The following is a 13,192-nucleotide window of genomic DNA, read 5'->3' as shown; positions in this document are numbered from 1 at the left end:
GATCTGCAGAACAACTATTTTCTCAGGAAATTTTCCTTGGAAATTGAATATTCTGCTTGAATTTTAGAGCTTAACAGAGAGATCGATATTTGATCCAATGATAAGTTGATGTCTATTCTCCAGGTTCAAATCTACAACAATTAACAAAAATCTCTTTTAATTACTTTCTTCTTTCGTTCAGTTTCTCAGAAACCAAACACTATCCCTTTCTCTTTAAAAGGGAAAAAATTTTAAACAAGAAGACTCATAGGGAACTTTCTCAACAAATAAGAAACGGTAAATTAGTATTGATCTATAATGATAAAGCAAGGCAAATTTGTTCAACTTCAAAACTGGATTACATCCCATACAGGTGACGGAAAGGTACAAGGAACTAGGATATTGGATATTTAATTCATTTTGCTGATTAGGTCGTTGATTTCATCTTCACGATTTCCGGCATCTCCCCCTTCTCTATACGGCTGTTTCTTTCCCCGGAGTAATCCATCTTCTGGCTTGCTAAGCATTAAGGGTCCCATAAAAAGAACAACCTCCTTGAAATGTTGACCAACATTTGCAATTTCATGTATGATATCTTCTATGCATATGATGCCATACTTTCCCAATGTCTGGAAAAAGAAAAGGTTACATTGACAACTATGATACACATTGGGGCGGTTAAACCGGGAGCTTAGACTGTAAGACAACTACAATACCTGTTCAATGATGTTATTATCGGTCAGAGGAACTGCTTTCTTGTCAATCCTTGCATAACCCTTCTTGTAAACCAGCTCCTTCACATTCTTAAGGTTAGGGTATCTGCATAAACCGATGTTTGCAGTTAGATAAGTTGAAGAAACAAAAATAAAAGAACTAAGCATTCAAACTGAAAACTTAACCCTTATAGCTTGCATAAGATTCTATGGTCTGTATTCCTCAAACTCAGGTGCAAGTGTCAGATGCTGGTATAATTTCATGAAAAGTCATTTCTATTTTTGTACATTCTAGAGGACAGGTGGTTGCTAAATTTATGAGATAGCAAATTCCTCGAAAAGGTATCCTATACAAAGAAAACCTCATGAACATCAGTTAGCTCTGCCAATGCTCCTAGTCCTAAGCTATCCAAGATGAAATCTTCAACTACATGAATTATTGGACGGTTCAACCTCTAAATAGGGCTTCTGAATTATTACACATTACGAAGGCTCACATCAAAAGGTCACACTAATGGTTTAAATGCATACAGTATGTGCTTGATAAAAAGTTCACAGAAAGCAGCATCTGATACCATTACACAAATGGCCAACAGCAAACCACACCCGATTCTAGCTATTATGATGCTAAGAACATTTTTCCATGGCAAGTTCCCTAGCTCTTTTCAAAAAAATTAAGCACACTGATTGCCAAGTGTTCATGTAAAACCTTTTTTCATGAGACTCAATATACATCTAGGCAGACAGGGGCCTTGCCCCACCCCCTTCCCCTCCTTCAAACATAGTAAAAACCTATTTTGGCAACCCCCCCCCTGAACTAGGTAACCATAAAAACGATGATATATATGGCATTAGAGGATGAAAATCGTCAACACACAAGGAGTATAGCTTTGGTTTGTGTTTTCAGATCAGAAGATTCAGTATTTTACATTCACAGGAAAAGATAAGAAAACAGAGGCTGTTTTCATACCCATAAGTAACATACGGCTCCACCTTCTGCAGCATGTCTATGACACCCTCAGTGGCCTTCACAAAAACTCCACTGAAAACTTTCCTCAATCTCAGGTTGTATAGGATCTTTCTAGTTTTTGGATGCATGTCATTTTTGCTGCAAAACAAAGAAAAAGATAAGAGCTGGAAAAAGTTACAGGGAAATCTATTGAATAAGATCACAGCGGAAAAGATTGCCTACCCTTGTATACGGATAATGAAAAGCAACTTTGATTTTATCGTTGGTATCATTGATTTTGGCCTCTTTGCCCTTTGTTTCGTTCTGATCAGGTCCAATTCCTAAACCCACAAAACAATTGATTTTAAGATAATCTTATTTCCTTTCAAAATAGAACCACTACCACGGGTGTGAGTTCAGCTGAGCTGATATTTTGTCAAGCTCAAGCTCAGTTAAGCTTATAATTTTCTATCCTTGACCTCAGCTCAAACAAAACAATCATGCTACAGAAGACTAATTTAGGGTCAATTTAAGTAATCAATTCAAGGAACTTGAAACTCAAGTTCAAACAAGGAGTTCAGATTCCGCAAACATGAAAATAAATACCGAATCATATTTACACATGTATATTACATAAAATATAATGCTCGAAACTGCTATTAGGTTCATGAATTGCTCGAGAAAGCATTGGATATACTCAATCAGGACTCAACCCATCAAGCTGAGCAGAGCTTAAGCTATGAAAAGCTAGAGCTCTAGCTTGACCTGAAATTCAATGTTCAAAGGTCACTCAGGCTTGATTGAGTTTCAAGCATAAAACTTGAGCTCAATTCAAGAAAAAACCAAACTTCTTGAACTCACTTGATTAGACTGGATTAAAATGAGCTCAATTACAGTGCCCAACTGCTCAACTACAGGTTAGATTATTTATACTCAAGTTTGAGTTTGCATAAAAAAATTTCAATACTAACTAAAAACTAAAAAAGCTTGATTAAAAAACGTGTAGCTTGAAAGCACATGTGTCTCGATTAAACCCATAACCTTGACTACGAACAAGTGCAGTTTGCGTAGGTAACAAGTAGCTTCACTCATTTATACCCGTATCATTCCTTAGTAACATTATGAACTAAAGAGATGCATTGAGTGAACAGTAAAAACCCATTTCATAAAGTAGTAAATCAAAGAGATGCAAAGTTAGATCGGGCATTACCTTGTCTCTGAACTCTTTAATTAATTGTTCAGGTCTTTTGATGTCAGAAACATCGGATTGCTTCTTGCTCTTCTTGGCTCCGTATTTACCCAACTCCAACTGGGTCCTCCTCGTAATCGCTAACTCATCTCTTATTTTCCTTTTCTTCAATACTATCTCTGATACGTACGGCAATGACTGTCCTTCCTCTTCCGCCATCATCTTCCTGTTTCGTATAATCAATAAGTAAAAGATAAGATATTTACCCAATCCAAGTTGGGCAAAGAAAAGCTGAATTTTACCCAATAAAAGACGTTGACTTATGAAGGCGCAGGTGAGGAGCAACGGCAGCGGTGGCCGGTGAGGCGGGAAATAGCTTAAGGGTTTTAGAAGTGATGGGTAGCGGCGACAGAGAACAAAGAGACTGAAGAATAAAAAAAATTAGGTATTTAATATGGAACAAAAAAAGAAGAGTAAAAAATATATAAAACAGCGATTCAAACTGATTATTTTTCAACTTATTTTCCTTATAAATTACAAAGTTTAAAAAATATTATGATAAAATTATTCAAAACTAAATAAAAATTATTTCATTTTCTCTATTATCTCAATGACTTTTTCGTAAATTAATTTTTTTATATTCATGTTCGAGATTTATAATTGTCTTTTCCAATAATATTGTCTCCAAGATTCTGACTTAAATCCTCCTTTTGGGAATACATGGCACCCAACCATTTGTTGGTAAATAATTTTTTATTTTATTTTGTATACACATATTTAATTATTTATATAGTTTATCTTTTATTTTCTATTATTTTTCTCTCTTTTCTTTTCGATATATTAACAGAAAATTCCTTTTCAGTATATTAATAGAAAATTCAAATTTATTATAGTTTTTATGGATATATACTAGCAAAAAGAATATATATATATGTATTTAAGTTTAGTTCATATATATATATGGATATCTATAGGTTAGTCTTTAGCTAAAATAAAATGTAATTTCAAGTATTTTTTAAATTTATTCCGAAACAAATTTATATATTTTTAATTTTATATATGCATTATTATATTTAGAAATATATATATATGTAAGTTTGCTTTCAATTAAAATTATAAATTAAAAAATATTTTAAATTTATCAATTAAATTTTATTATTAAATATTTAATCCAAATATTTGTTAAGAAAAATTTTATTATAAAAATTAAATACATGAATATTATCTTTCATTTAATCGGTGTAAATTCATAAATTATTGTTATATTCTTAAAAAAGTACTTAATGAACCAAACATGATAATGTAACTTTCTTAGGAATTTAAATGATATTTTTCAATGTATAACAAACGTTATAAAATAACATTTCCAATAATAATATTCCCAACAATCACATTCCATTTCAATCGTGACATGGGAAAGCAGTAAACTCTACCTAAAGTACAAAGTTTAAGAGCATATTGATAATTTTCAAAAATTAATAAAAAATATTTTTTTATTAAAACTCATGCTTGGAATTAACCTAGACAAGAGGTTGTTCTAATGCATTTGAATTTGAATTTGGACAACCATTTGTCAAGTTCATTCCAGGCTTGATTTTTAATAATCTTTAATTTTTCTTAATAATTTTTTTATATTCTTATAATTCTTATTATTTTTTAAATAATTTTACATTTTCCTATAATTTTTTAAATAGTTATTTATAATTTATATATAGGGTAAGCTTAAATAATCTGTGATCTTTTTAAAAAATTATTTATCTTTTCAAATTTTTATTTTTTAAATGTGTTGATGTGACATTTTGTTACATCAACATGATGTGCATGTAGCCTCCATGTGTCCCCGTTTGATTAGTTTATCAATCATATCAGTAAAAATTAATGGTCAATGTTAACAAAGGGGCTTGATTGATTAATTTTTTTATCTTCAATGGCTCAATTGGGGGCTAAATAGCCAATATATGTCAAAATTCTTTTTAACTGGCCAAATAGGCTGTTTTTTTGAAAGATTTAGAGAAATAAATCTATTTTAGAGAGAGAGAAAGCGCGTTCAACTAGATGTGCTTTTTTCTAACAATCATTTCCCCGACGGTACAAATTCAAATAGGGCGACAGTATTATTTTTAAATAGCCCAACAGTAACTTTAATTTTCTATAAATTCCAGACCATTTTTCATTCTTTTCACTCAAATCCAACTCTAAAATATATTTCAATTAGAAGTTACCTGTTTGGAAGATAATGCAATTAATGTTCATCTAGACATGTGACATAACATATCAGTAAAGGCACCATTATACACCAAAAAATGACCTAATACATACAACCTAGAGATAATAAATGTTAAATTATCCTATGTATTAGGTACCAAAAAATTAGCAACACCAAGGCATTTTCTACAACAATGAAAGATGGTTGTTAACTTTACCATGTTCCACCAAAAGGTACCAAGTATCAAGAAAAAGCTGCACTATATTTGTAGAACCGTCAACTGAAGTTGGTGCTAATATATTAAAATGGTGCCCTCCTATCCTTTTAGAATAACAGTCCTGTAAGTCACTGAAGCCACAAAAATCAGTTCAAATTTCAAATATGTTTCTTCTCCACTAACATTTTACAATGTCGATAGGTTGAAACAGCATCATTTTCTAGATAAATATGAGAATTAAAGATCTGCAAAACTTGGAAGGATTGATTTCTTGTAACTGGAATTTACATACATGGAAGGAAACAAATTGTCGCTATATTAGCAGAAACCAGTTCTTTCAGGTAATAGAAGCCATGTAAACCAAGAAAATTAAAGGTTGAAATTGTAGGATAAAATAAATTTATTGTACAAACCTTAGGATACTGAATTTCTATGCGCAAAGCTAAGTCGAGCCAAATAATTACTCTCGGCAAAATCATGTAGTGTTCGACAAGGTCGTGAACCATCATGGCCTGATCTCTGGGACTCTTCTTTCAAAAATTTCCTACATGCATCAGCATCCTGAAAAAAAGACGTTATTAAAGACTGAATAGAAGATGATCATCCAGATAAAGATTTTATAAAAAAATATAAGTAGCCATTGAAATCAATAAAACAAGTTCCCAACAGCTGCTAGAAGTGCCATGGACTCTCTGTTAAGCATCCACCCATCCATGAACACAGAGGTCAGCTTAGCGGGGACTGGGGTAAATATTTACAATAATAGTATGGCAAATGATCAAGTCATTGCCTTATCAACAGAAGCTTGGACAAAGAGGCACACCTGTAAGAATTCCATCATTTGTTCTTCAATTGTACCACGCATGGCTAAAGTTTCCACATGAATTGGACGAGTAGCACCCATCCGATGGGCACGACTAATGACTTGTTCCTCCATGCTGATAACATTTCAACCAGTAAACAATGGCATCATTAGATTATAAAGAATGGCTGTAAAAGGTGGCTTAATGGTAAAAGATAGCCAGATGGTCATGGTTTAGACATATAACAGTGAAAGGTGGGATCCAAGACCAGCCTCTCCATTGATGTACCCTCAGCAAGGTAGGTATCAGGCTGTGGCTTAACCCCTTTGCCGTCCACTCATGGCCTTTGTGGCAGGCCACAAGTGTCCTTCCTAGAGGCTCTGTGCAAGCCTGTCTTGCCACAGGTTGCCCAGTGGTTAGAGGTAATGGTCATGCCCATGATGGGTTACTGCTGCAGGCCCTTTTTACTTTTAAAAAGAAAATACGGAAGATAAAACAATTGCATAAGCTTTGGTGTTAGATCCGAGCGTTGGAACACTAATGCTCTTATCTTTCACTCAAGAACAAAACAGTTTTAGCAGCAAAGTCTACAGAATTTTTTGCAGGAAACTGATGAGATAAAATATCTTCTATTTCAGAGTTCTTTTTCTAGGTAGGAAACACAAAAATAATTTTCAGTATAGAAGTTGGCTAAAATTACCTTCTGTCCCAAATAGGCTCCATTAAAAATACATGAGTAACAAAACTTAAATCAAGACCCAATGCAGCACTCCCATCCATCAAGAGAGCCATGCAGCTATCATCATACTGGAACATGGCCAGTGACTTCATCTGCAAAAGTGGAAATTAATTAACTCAAGGATTGCACAAATAAGGAAACAAAATAGAAGCTACAAAAATGGCTAGAGAAGAGAAGTACCTTGTTGCCAGAATGCATTGGACTATACATTCCGGCAAACTTGATACCAGCAAAAGTAAGCTTCCAAAAGAAAAAGGTCATCCATCTATCACTTGTAGAAGGAAAATAATAAAGTGCACTTATGCATAGTTAAAGTCAAATTAGATATACCTGCTGCTCAATAACATGTATATGCTCAAGAAATTGGGAAAATATTAGAACTTTCTCTGGAAGCATATTGCATGACTCATTGCCCAGTCTAGAGAGATTCAGCAGCAAAGGCACGCCCATATCACTCCTCTGTGAAGGACAAAGAAACTTATCTATGTGCTTGGCTTTATCATCTTCATCCATAGAGCAACGGACCTCTTTATTAACCTCCTGCAATGCCTTCAGCCTCTCCACAAGATAAGCAACTTTACTGCTAGAGGTTGATTGCCAATCAGGATTCCAGTCATCCTAATAACCAAAAGTAAATGTCTATTTGTAAGAATTCATATAGCATAAAAACTACAAAATAAAATGATTAAATCAAGAATCAACCCACCTGTTTATATGAAGGTTGTAATTCGATAAGATCTTTTGGGACAGGCCACTTGGGATTTGGATTTTCCGGGCGCGCTAATGTTTCAGGAGTCTGCATCTCATATAAGTGACCACAGCCAGGTAAAGTACACATTTTACTGTCCAAACCAACACAATCAAGGCACAAAAGATGCCTACATGGGGTAACAATTGGTAGACGGCACCATTCATTGCATCTATATCAGAAGACAAAAAGAAATAAATGTTAATCGACCATATGCTAGGAAAGAGTTGAAACAACAGCCACAAAGAAACTCAAAAGCAAATGATTACCTCTGACAATTACCACCATAAAGGAGGTTATATTTAATAAAAGCATATTCTTCTGAAAGAGGATCCAGGCCAGTTTCAACTAAAATGTCCATTGTTTCTTGAATATCTTCACCAGCTTCTGTCACTTTTATCTGCCCAGCCACACAACAAGACAACCTGACATTTCTAATTGTTGTACTACGAAACTTCCACTGCTTCGGATTTAATAAACTTTCAACATGAGAAGGATCATTCCAGTCAGCCATTAGAATATTACGCCGCACTGTAACTACCAATTCATTATAACTTCTTGCATGCTCATCAGTGAAATTGACAAATGTCACCTTCTTAATGCAAGGAGGAATATTTTGCAAATCGATCTTTCTTGCACTAATCATGCATCTACGGAGCAACTGCAGTAAACGTGACCGCCCCTCTTCCATCTTGGCTTCAAATGGTTTAAGAATGCCAGCTTCCCATGACTTTTGGTTCTGACCATAAGCTTCTTCATGAAGGAACTTGAGTAATGGTTGAAGATGAGACAGTTGACTATTGGGTGTGTTACGAGTGGGTGTTCCTGTCAATAACCAACGACTAGAAGCGGTCAATGAAATAGCCATTTGCAATTTGTTGGTTAAATTAAGACTTGAGCCAAGGGTGTGCCCTTCATCTAAGATGACCCTAAACCAATGCACTTGCATCAGTGCACTTCTCTTACGGGGACCCCACTCTGCACTTAAACGGTTAAATGTAGTGATAACGATGTCATAGTCCCAAGCCAGATTGTGAACAGGAGGCTTTCTATGATCAATCCAGACATAAAGCTGCAATTGACCTGGCCTTACATGTTTCTGGATTTGTGTTTTCCAATGATCAACTAGATTTGATGGAACAACAACTAATGTTGCTCTGGACAAATATAACCTCACAGAATTTAATGGCTCACAGAGAGCAAGTCTGAGAGCAGCCAAATCAAATGCCAAGTTCTCAAGAGTCCTTGGATAATACCACCTGCTAATTCCCTTTTCTGCCCTCTTTATAAGACCAAATGCTTGGAATATCTTATGGAAACCAAGGGCATCTCCAGCAACACCACTGCCTAATATTGGGCTTGACAAACCAACTGTCTCCATTTCAGAGAGCCTTTCTGGAGAAAGTTTAGCTAACCAAAGTAAGGCTTTCTTTGTTTTAGAATTTATCACGTCATGGTGGTCCTTGAGAACACTCATGAAAAAAGATACATTTTCCTCCTTTCCTCCAGCTGTTCCTTTGGTGAAAAATCCGGGTAAGTATGTTATAGACTCATGATTATCCCATGCTTCTTCTGGATCAGTACAGCTCTGACGTGCAGGGTCAGTGTTCATGCTACAAAACCATGCTACCTTAGCATCAGTTAAACCTGAGCCTACAAGTTTCCTCCATTTGTAACAGGAATCGCACTGAACCCAAGTTTCAGTACACATTGCACGACCAGCATTGCCCTTCCCAGCTCTCACGCAGCCATCTAAGACCCCGAAGGATAAATCAACTGGTTTTCCCCTATAAACATGTCTTGATCCATTCCTTATAGGCATGTTCGTCTCAATGGTTTTTCCCTTACAAGAACCAGACAGCCCATCATATGCATACAGAAGATTTTTCCTGATGTGAGCCAAATTCCTTGAGGATCGAACTGCCCAGGTTACTGGCTCAGAGTGTGTAGCTGATGGCGATTTTATTCTTCCACTAGAACAAGAATCATCAAATTCAGCACTTCTCTCACCTGGACTCGTCAACCTGTGCCGTTTAGGTAAAGGGTAGTTTATGTCCTCCATGAGACAAAGCTTTCCTAAAGATGATTGCCCCCTGAGAACATTCAGACTTGTAGTCCTTTTCCCTGAAGTCATATTATTGCAGGTGATCTTATCACCTCTAAGCTCATAATAACCACATTTATCATTACCATTGTGTGTGCACCAAATTATCTGAACACCATCTGGTGGATCAGCCACTGTTCCTTGCGTTTTCAGAATTAGTGACAGGGATGTTATAGTCTTTCCCAAGCCAGGTTCATCACAGAACATCCCTCCACGAAAATCTCTAATAGTGGGAGCAGTGCCAGTAACTATACTGCCAACAACACTATTAACATAGAAAGGAAACCCATCTTCTGTTGAAAATTCCATGTACAAAGGATGTCGTAGAACATCAGCATTCCGCTCACGTCTTAACATCCATTCAACAGCTGCCTGCTGATGAGGGAAAAGTTTAAGTTTCATGCATGGCATTATCAATGCAGCCAAAGACCTTAGATGCCGACATGTTGCTGCTACCCTGGTAAGATCCTTCGGACCAAGTGCAGCTAAAACATAGATCAGAATATCATCAGTTAAGTCCCAAATGCCAGAATTAAGAATGTCATCAGTTGGTTGTACTCTAGAAGAATGAGCCATTTCATTATTTGTTACACTAGGTAAGCTCTTGAAAATGTCATGAAGCTCAAATAGCCTTTTCTTCAAAGGGTCAACACCATTGCAGTGCAACTTGCATCCTAGCACATGACAGTCAAAAACACTCCAGATGCTTCTTAAATTTCCATGAGCATCTTTACCAATCTCTGTACCATTAGTGAGCATCAAATTTCTCTCCTTCCAATCACAGCTGGAAATTACAAACAAACTACTTTTGAGGGGGAAATTTGACAAATTGGTGCAAATCTAATGGGAAAATAATCTATATAAATGATAAACCTACAGCTAAAACTTAGTTTATTTGTGCATGAAAATACTAATAGTTTGTTGAGGAACCAATGTAAATAAAAAATAATTGTTATATTGGATAGGAAATTACCCAGTTAGCTATGTTCTACAAAGTAGAAAGAAAAAAATGGTTTTCCATCAAGAATTTGTAGAATTAATAAATTAAGAAAAACAATGTAACATATCATAATATTGATACAAGTTGGTTTATATCCATTCATCTCTTCAGCTGCAGATTGGTCTAAGAAGAATGTTGCAGCTAACCAGTAGAACAGATGTGGCATGTAGAACATTTAATTCAAAGATGCACAAATGAAACTAACAATCAAGAATATAAGGGAAACAAAATAACCCCAGCTCCTAAATAAATACTAAAATTCCAACTCCAAGTAGCATGTATCAGCATCAACATTATTTTAACATTCCCTACTCATACTAGTTCAATGAACTTTTTATTTCTAAAATTGCACAGCACATTTGCCCCATCACTTTACCTCGCGACAAGACTCTCTAGCATCCTAATTTCCGCCCAAAACTTATAGCAAAAAAGTATTTTCCTTAGAATTGCAAAACTTTCCACAATAATATATAGTTGATCTTCAAGTCATAGTTGTTTCTTTTTTTACTATTTTTGTTATATTGCATTGTAAATTGTGCTTAAAAGTAAAAATTCAATTACTATGCTCGAATTAAATTATTAAACAATAATAACTATGCCTCAGCATTTAATCAGAATTCTTACTTTTAGAAAAGTAAATCCACGCATGAAACTCAATGTTTAATTATTAAAAAATAATGCTAATTTCTTTTAAGTTAAGCTCAAAAGCATCCACAAGACAACGTTACTACTAAGCATCAAATTGGCATTCAAAAAATGCAAAAAAAAAAAAATTACCTTATATGCCTAAACAACGAACCAGCAACCGAAGCGGAACGGGGAAACTGCCAACCGGACCACAAATCAACCGGCAAATAAACATCCACCAGAACCACCGCCCTAGCCTCCTCCCCACTTTCCTCCACGCTCAAAACCCGCGCCTGGATCTTCAGGCACTTATGAGCCACCAATGCATGAATCTGGTTCACTACACTAATGCTCCCATTCACCATCCCAATATTCTTCCTCCCTCTCTTCCTGGAATTCTTGACATTGTCGGGACCCGAAACAGCGGCATTCCGAATCGCAGAAAGAACAACGCCGTTTTGGCATCGGAAGCAAACGCCGTTGTCGTCGGCGGTGGTGAGGTGGCAAGGACCGGAGAAGGGGGTGGTTGAAGCAATGGAGAGAGGGGGAAGCGTGAGGACGGCACAAAGGTAACCGCAGAGCTTGTGATCGGGTACCTTTTCGTCCATAGGCATTCACAAAAATTTTGAGGGATTTGGGCACGGTTGACGAAGACAGAATGACGATTTGGAGGAGGCGGTATTTAAGAGATGGTTGTTTTAGATTGGGTAAGGTAAAGTGGGCTCCCCCGATTCTTTGGGTTTTATTACGCTGTTTTATGGTGTATCGCTTTTAATTTGGTACTGCTTGCTTTCATCGCTGTTTGCCGTTCGATGATAAAATCAGTGGGCTTGCTGTTTAACTGTTTTTGAGTTTCTCACCGTTCTTGCTTCCATGGTTTTCACTAATACAGTGAGCATCCATGTGGATTCCATTTTAATTATTTATTCAAATATTTTTTATTTTTAAAATTAATATAAAAACCAGAGAAATTAAAAATTAAACAAATGTATTTTTTATTAATTTTATTTTATAAAAATATTTATCTCCTCTTAACTCGATTGACGTTGACATTTTACCACAGCACAATAGAACGTAAATTCGAATAATTAAATCTAACATATCTTCTTATTCAGCATTGAGAAAAAAAAATTAATAAAATCAAAAATCTAGCACCTTTCTACTTCTCTTTCTGAAGTTTTTCTAAAATTGATTCGAGAGCATAGAGTAATTAACTAAAAGTATATTTATTAAGGTAGTAATTACACTCTCTTATAATTACTCAAACCTGTTTGGTTGGCTGATCATAATTACATCTAATTCCTATATCATATTTGGTAATAAAATTGTAATTATGCAATTATATAATTTATATTTTTTTAAATATTAATTACTATAAAAAATTCGATACGATCAAAACAATTTCTAAACTAGCAATTAAAATTAAAATTAAATCATCATATGTATTATGTCAGTATAAAAAGGTAGTCGATAATACAATTACTAATAAAAATAGCTAGAAAAATAAAAGCATGTTTATTAGGTTATTGTTGGTCTTTGACTGAGTTTACCATCATTTGAATTTAAATATGCATCATTAAGATTATCAAGATCTTATTCTTCAACGTACTCTTCAAAGTATGAATCATCTCAATTTCACAGATGATTTAAGTTATGAAATATGCAACATAATAATTTGATCCAACCTTATTTTTTTATGTCATACTAAGATGATTTTAATATGAAAAACATAATTTTAGAACAACAAATGTTTTTCTAACCACATTTTGAAGCCTTAAATGTCTCGTATTAAAGAGTTCATTAGTTATCTATGGTGCTTGTGTCTGTACCATTCTCTCAAATAATATCATACCCTACCATATGGTGTAAGAAAATCTTCTCTATTTGCAGAATTAAATCGACCTTATAATATTTGAGT

At 35.0% G+C, this 13,192-nt stretch overlaps 2 protein-coding genes across 3 annotated transcripts; both read right to left on the bottom strand.

Annotated features, from left to right (window-relative positions):
* Nucleotides 1–267: 267 nt before the first annotated feature.
* LOC107936208 (60S ribosomal protein L7-1) lies at nt 268–3,324 on the bottom strand. Its single transcript, XM_016868895.2, has 6 exons — nt 3,133–3,324; nt 2,852–3,056; nt 1,885–1,982; nt 1,663–1,800; nt 696–798; nt 268–608 (listed from the first exon to the last, which is right to left on the bottom strand). Exons 2-6 carry the CDS (start codon nt 3,050–3,052, stop codon nt 390–392), a joined length of 759 nt encoding a protein of 252 aa, XP_016724384.1. The 5' UTR covers nt 3,053–3,056; nt 3,133–3,324; the 3' UTR covers nt 268–389.
* Nucleotides 3,325–5,033: 1,709 nt separating this feature from the next.
* LOC107936201 (F-box protein At3g54460) lies at nt 5,034–11,948 on the bottom strand. 2 transcript variants are annotated; one of them, XM_041091636.1, is made up of 9 exons: nt 11,425–11,948; nt 7,813–10,431; nt 7,502–7,715; nt 7,126–7,413; nt 6,976–7,035; nt 6,757–6,887; nt 6,077–6,191; nt 5,667–5,814; nt 5,034–5,384 (listed from the first exon to the last, which is right to left on the bottom strand). In XM_041091636.1, exons 1-8 carry the CDS (start codon nt 11,886–11,888, stop codon nt 5,668–5,670), a joined length of 4,038 nt encoding a protein of 1,345 aa, XP_040947570.1. In that variant the 5' UTR covers nt 11,889–11,948; the 3' UTR covers nt 5,034–5,384; nt 5,667. The 2 variants fall into 2 exon arrangements, with proteins under 2 accessions (XP_040947570.1, XP_040947571.1); XM_041091637.1 differs by having other exon boundaries at nt 5,034–5,374.
* Between the last annotated feature and the right edge of the window lie 1,244 nt (nt 11,949–13,192).

Source organism: Gossypium hirsutum, chromosome D04 (genome assembly GCF_007990345.1).
Source record: "Gossypium hirsutum isolate 1008001.06 chromosome D04, Gossypium_hirsutum_v2.1, whole genome shotgun sequence".
In the NCBI taxonomy this organism is placed as follows: Eukaryota; Viridiplantae; Streptophyta; class Magnoliopsida; order Malvales; family Malvaceae; genus Gossypium; species Gossypium hirsutum.
Note: the sequence above shows the minus strand (reverse complement) of the source record. Positions and strands in the feature narration are given on the sequence as shown.

What these genes read in the sequence shown, in the direction of transcription:
- LOC107936208 (XM_016868895.2), bottom strand. Translation starts at nt 3,052, where the DNA reads ATGATGGCGGAAGAGGAAGGACAGTCATTGCCGTACGTATCAGAGATA. An exon ending in TTCATTATCCGTATACAAGG is followed by an intron (nt 1,801 to 1,884) that starts GTAGGCAATCTT and finishes TTTGTTTTGCAG; the next exon opens with CAAAAATGACATGCATCCAA. An exon ending in ATAATAACATCATTGAACAG is followed by an intron (nt 609 to 695) that starts GTATTGTAGTTG and finishes TTCTTTTTCCAG; the next exon opens with ACATTGGGAAAGTATGGCAT.
- LOC107936201 (XM_041091636.1), bottom strand. Translation starts at nt 11,888, where the DNA reads ATGCCTATGGACGAAAAGGTACCCGATCACAAGCTCTGCGGTTACCTT. An exon ending in TACATGTTATTGAGCAGCAG is followed by an intron (nt 7,036 to 7,125) that starts GTATATCTAATT and finishes TTCTTTTGGAAG; the next exon opens with CTTACTTTTGCTGGTATCAA. An exon ending in CAATGCATTCTGGCAACAAG is followed by an intron (nt 6,888 to 6,975) that starts GTACTTCTCTTC and finishes CCACTTTTGCAG; the next exon opens with ATGAAGTCACTGGCCATGTT.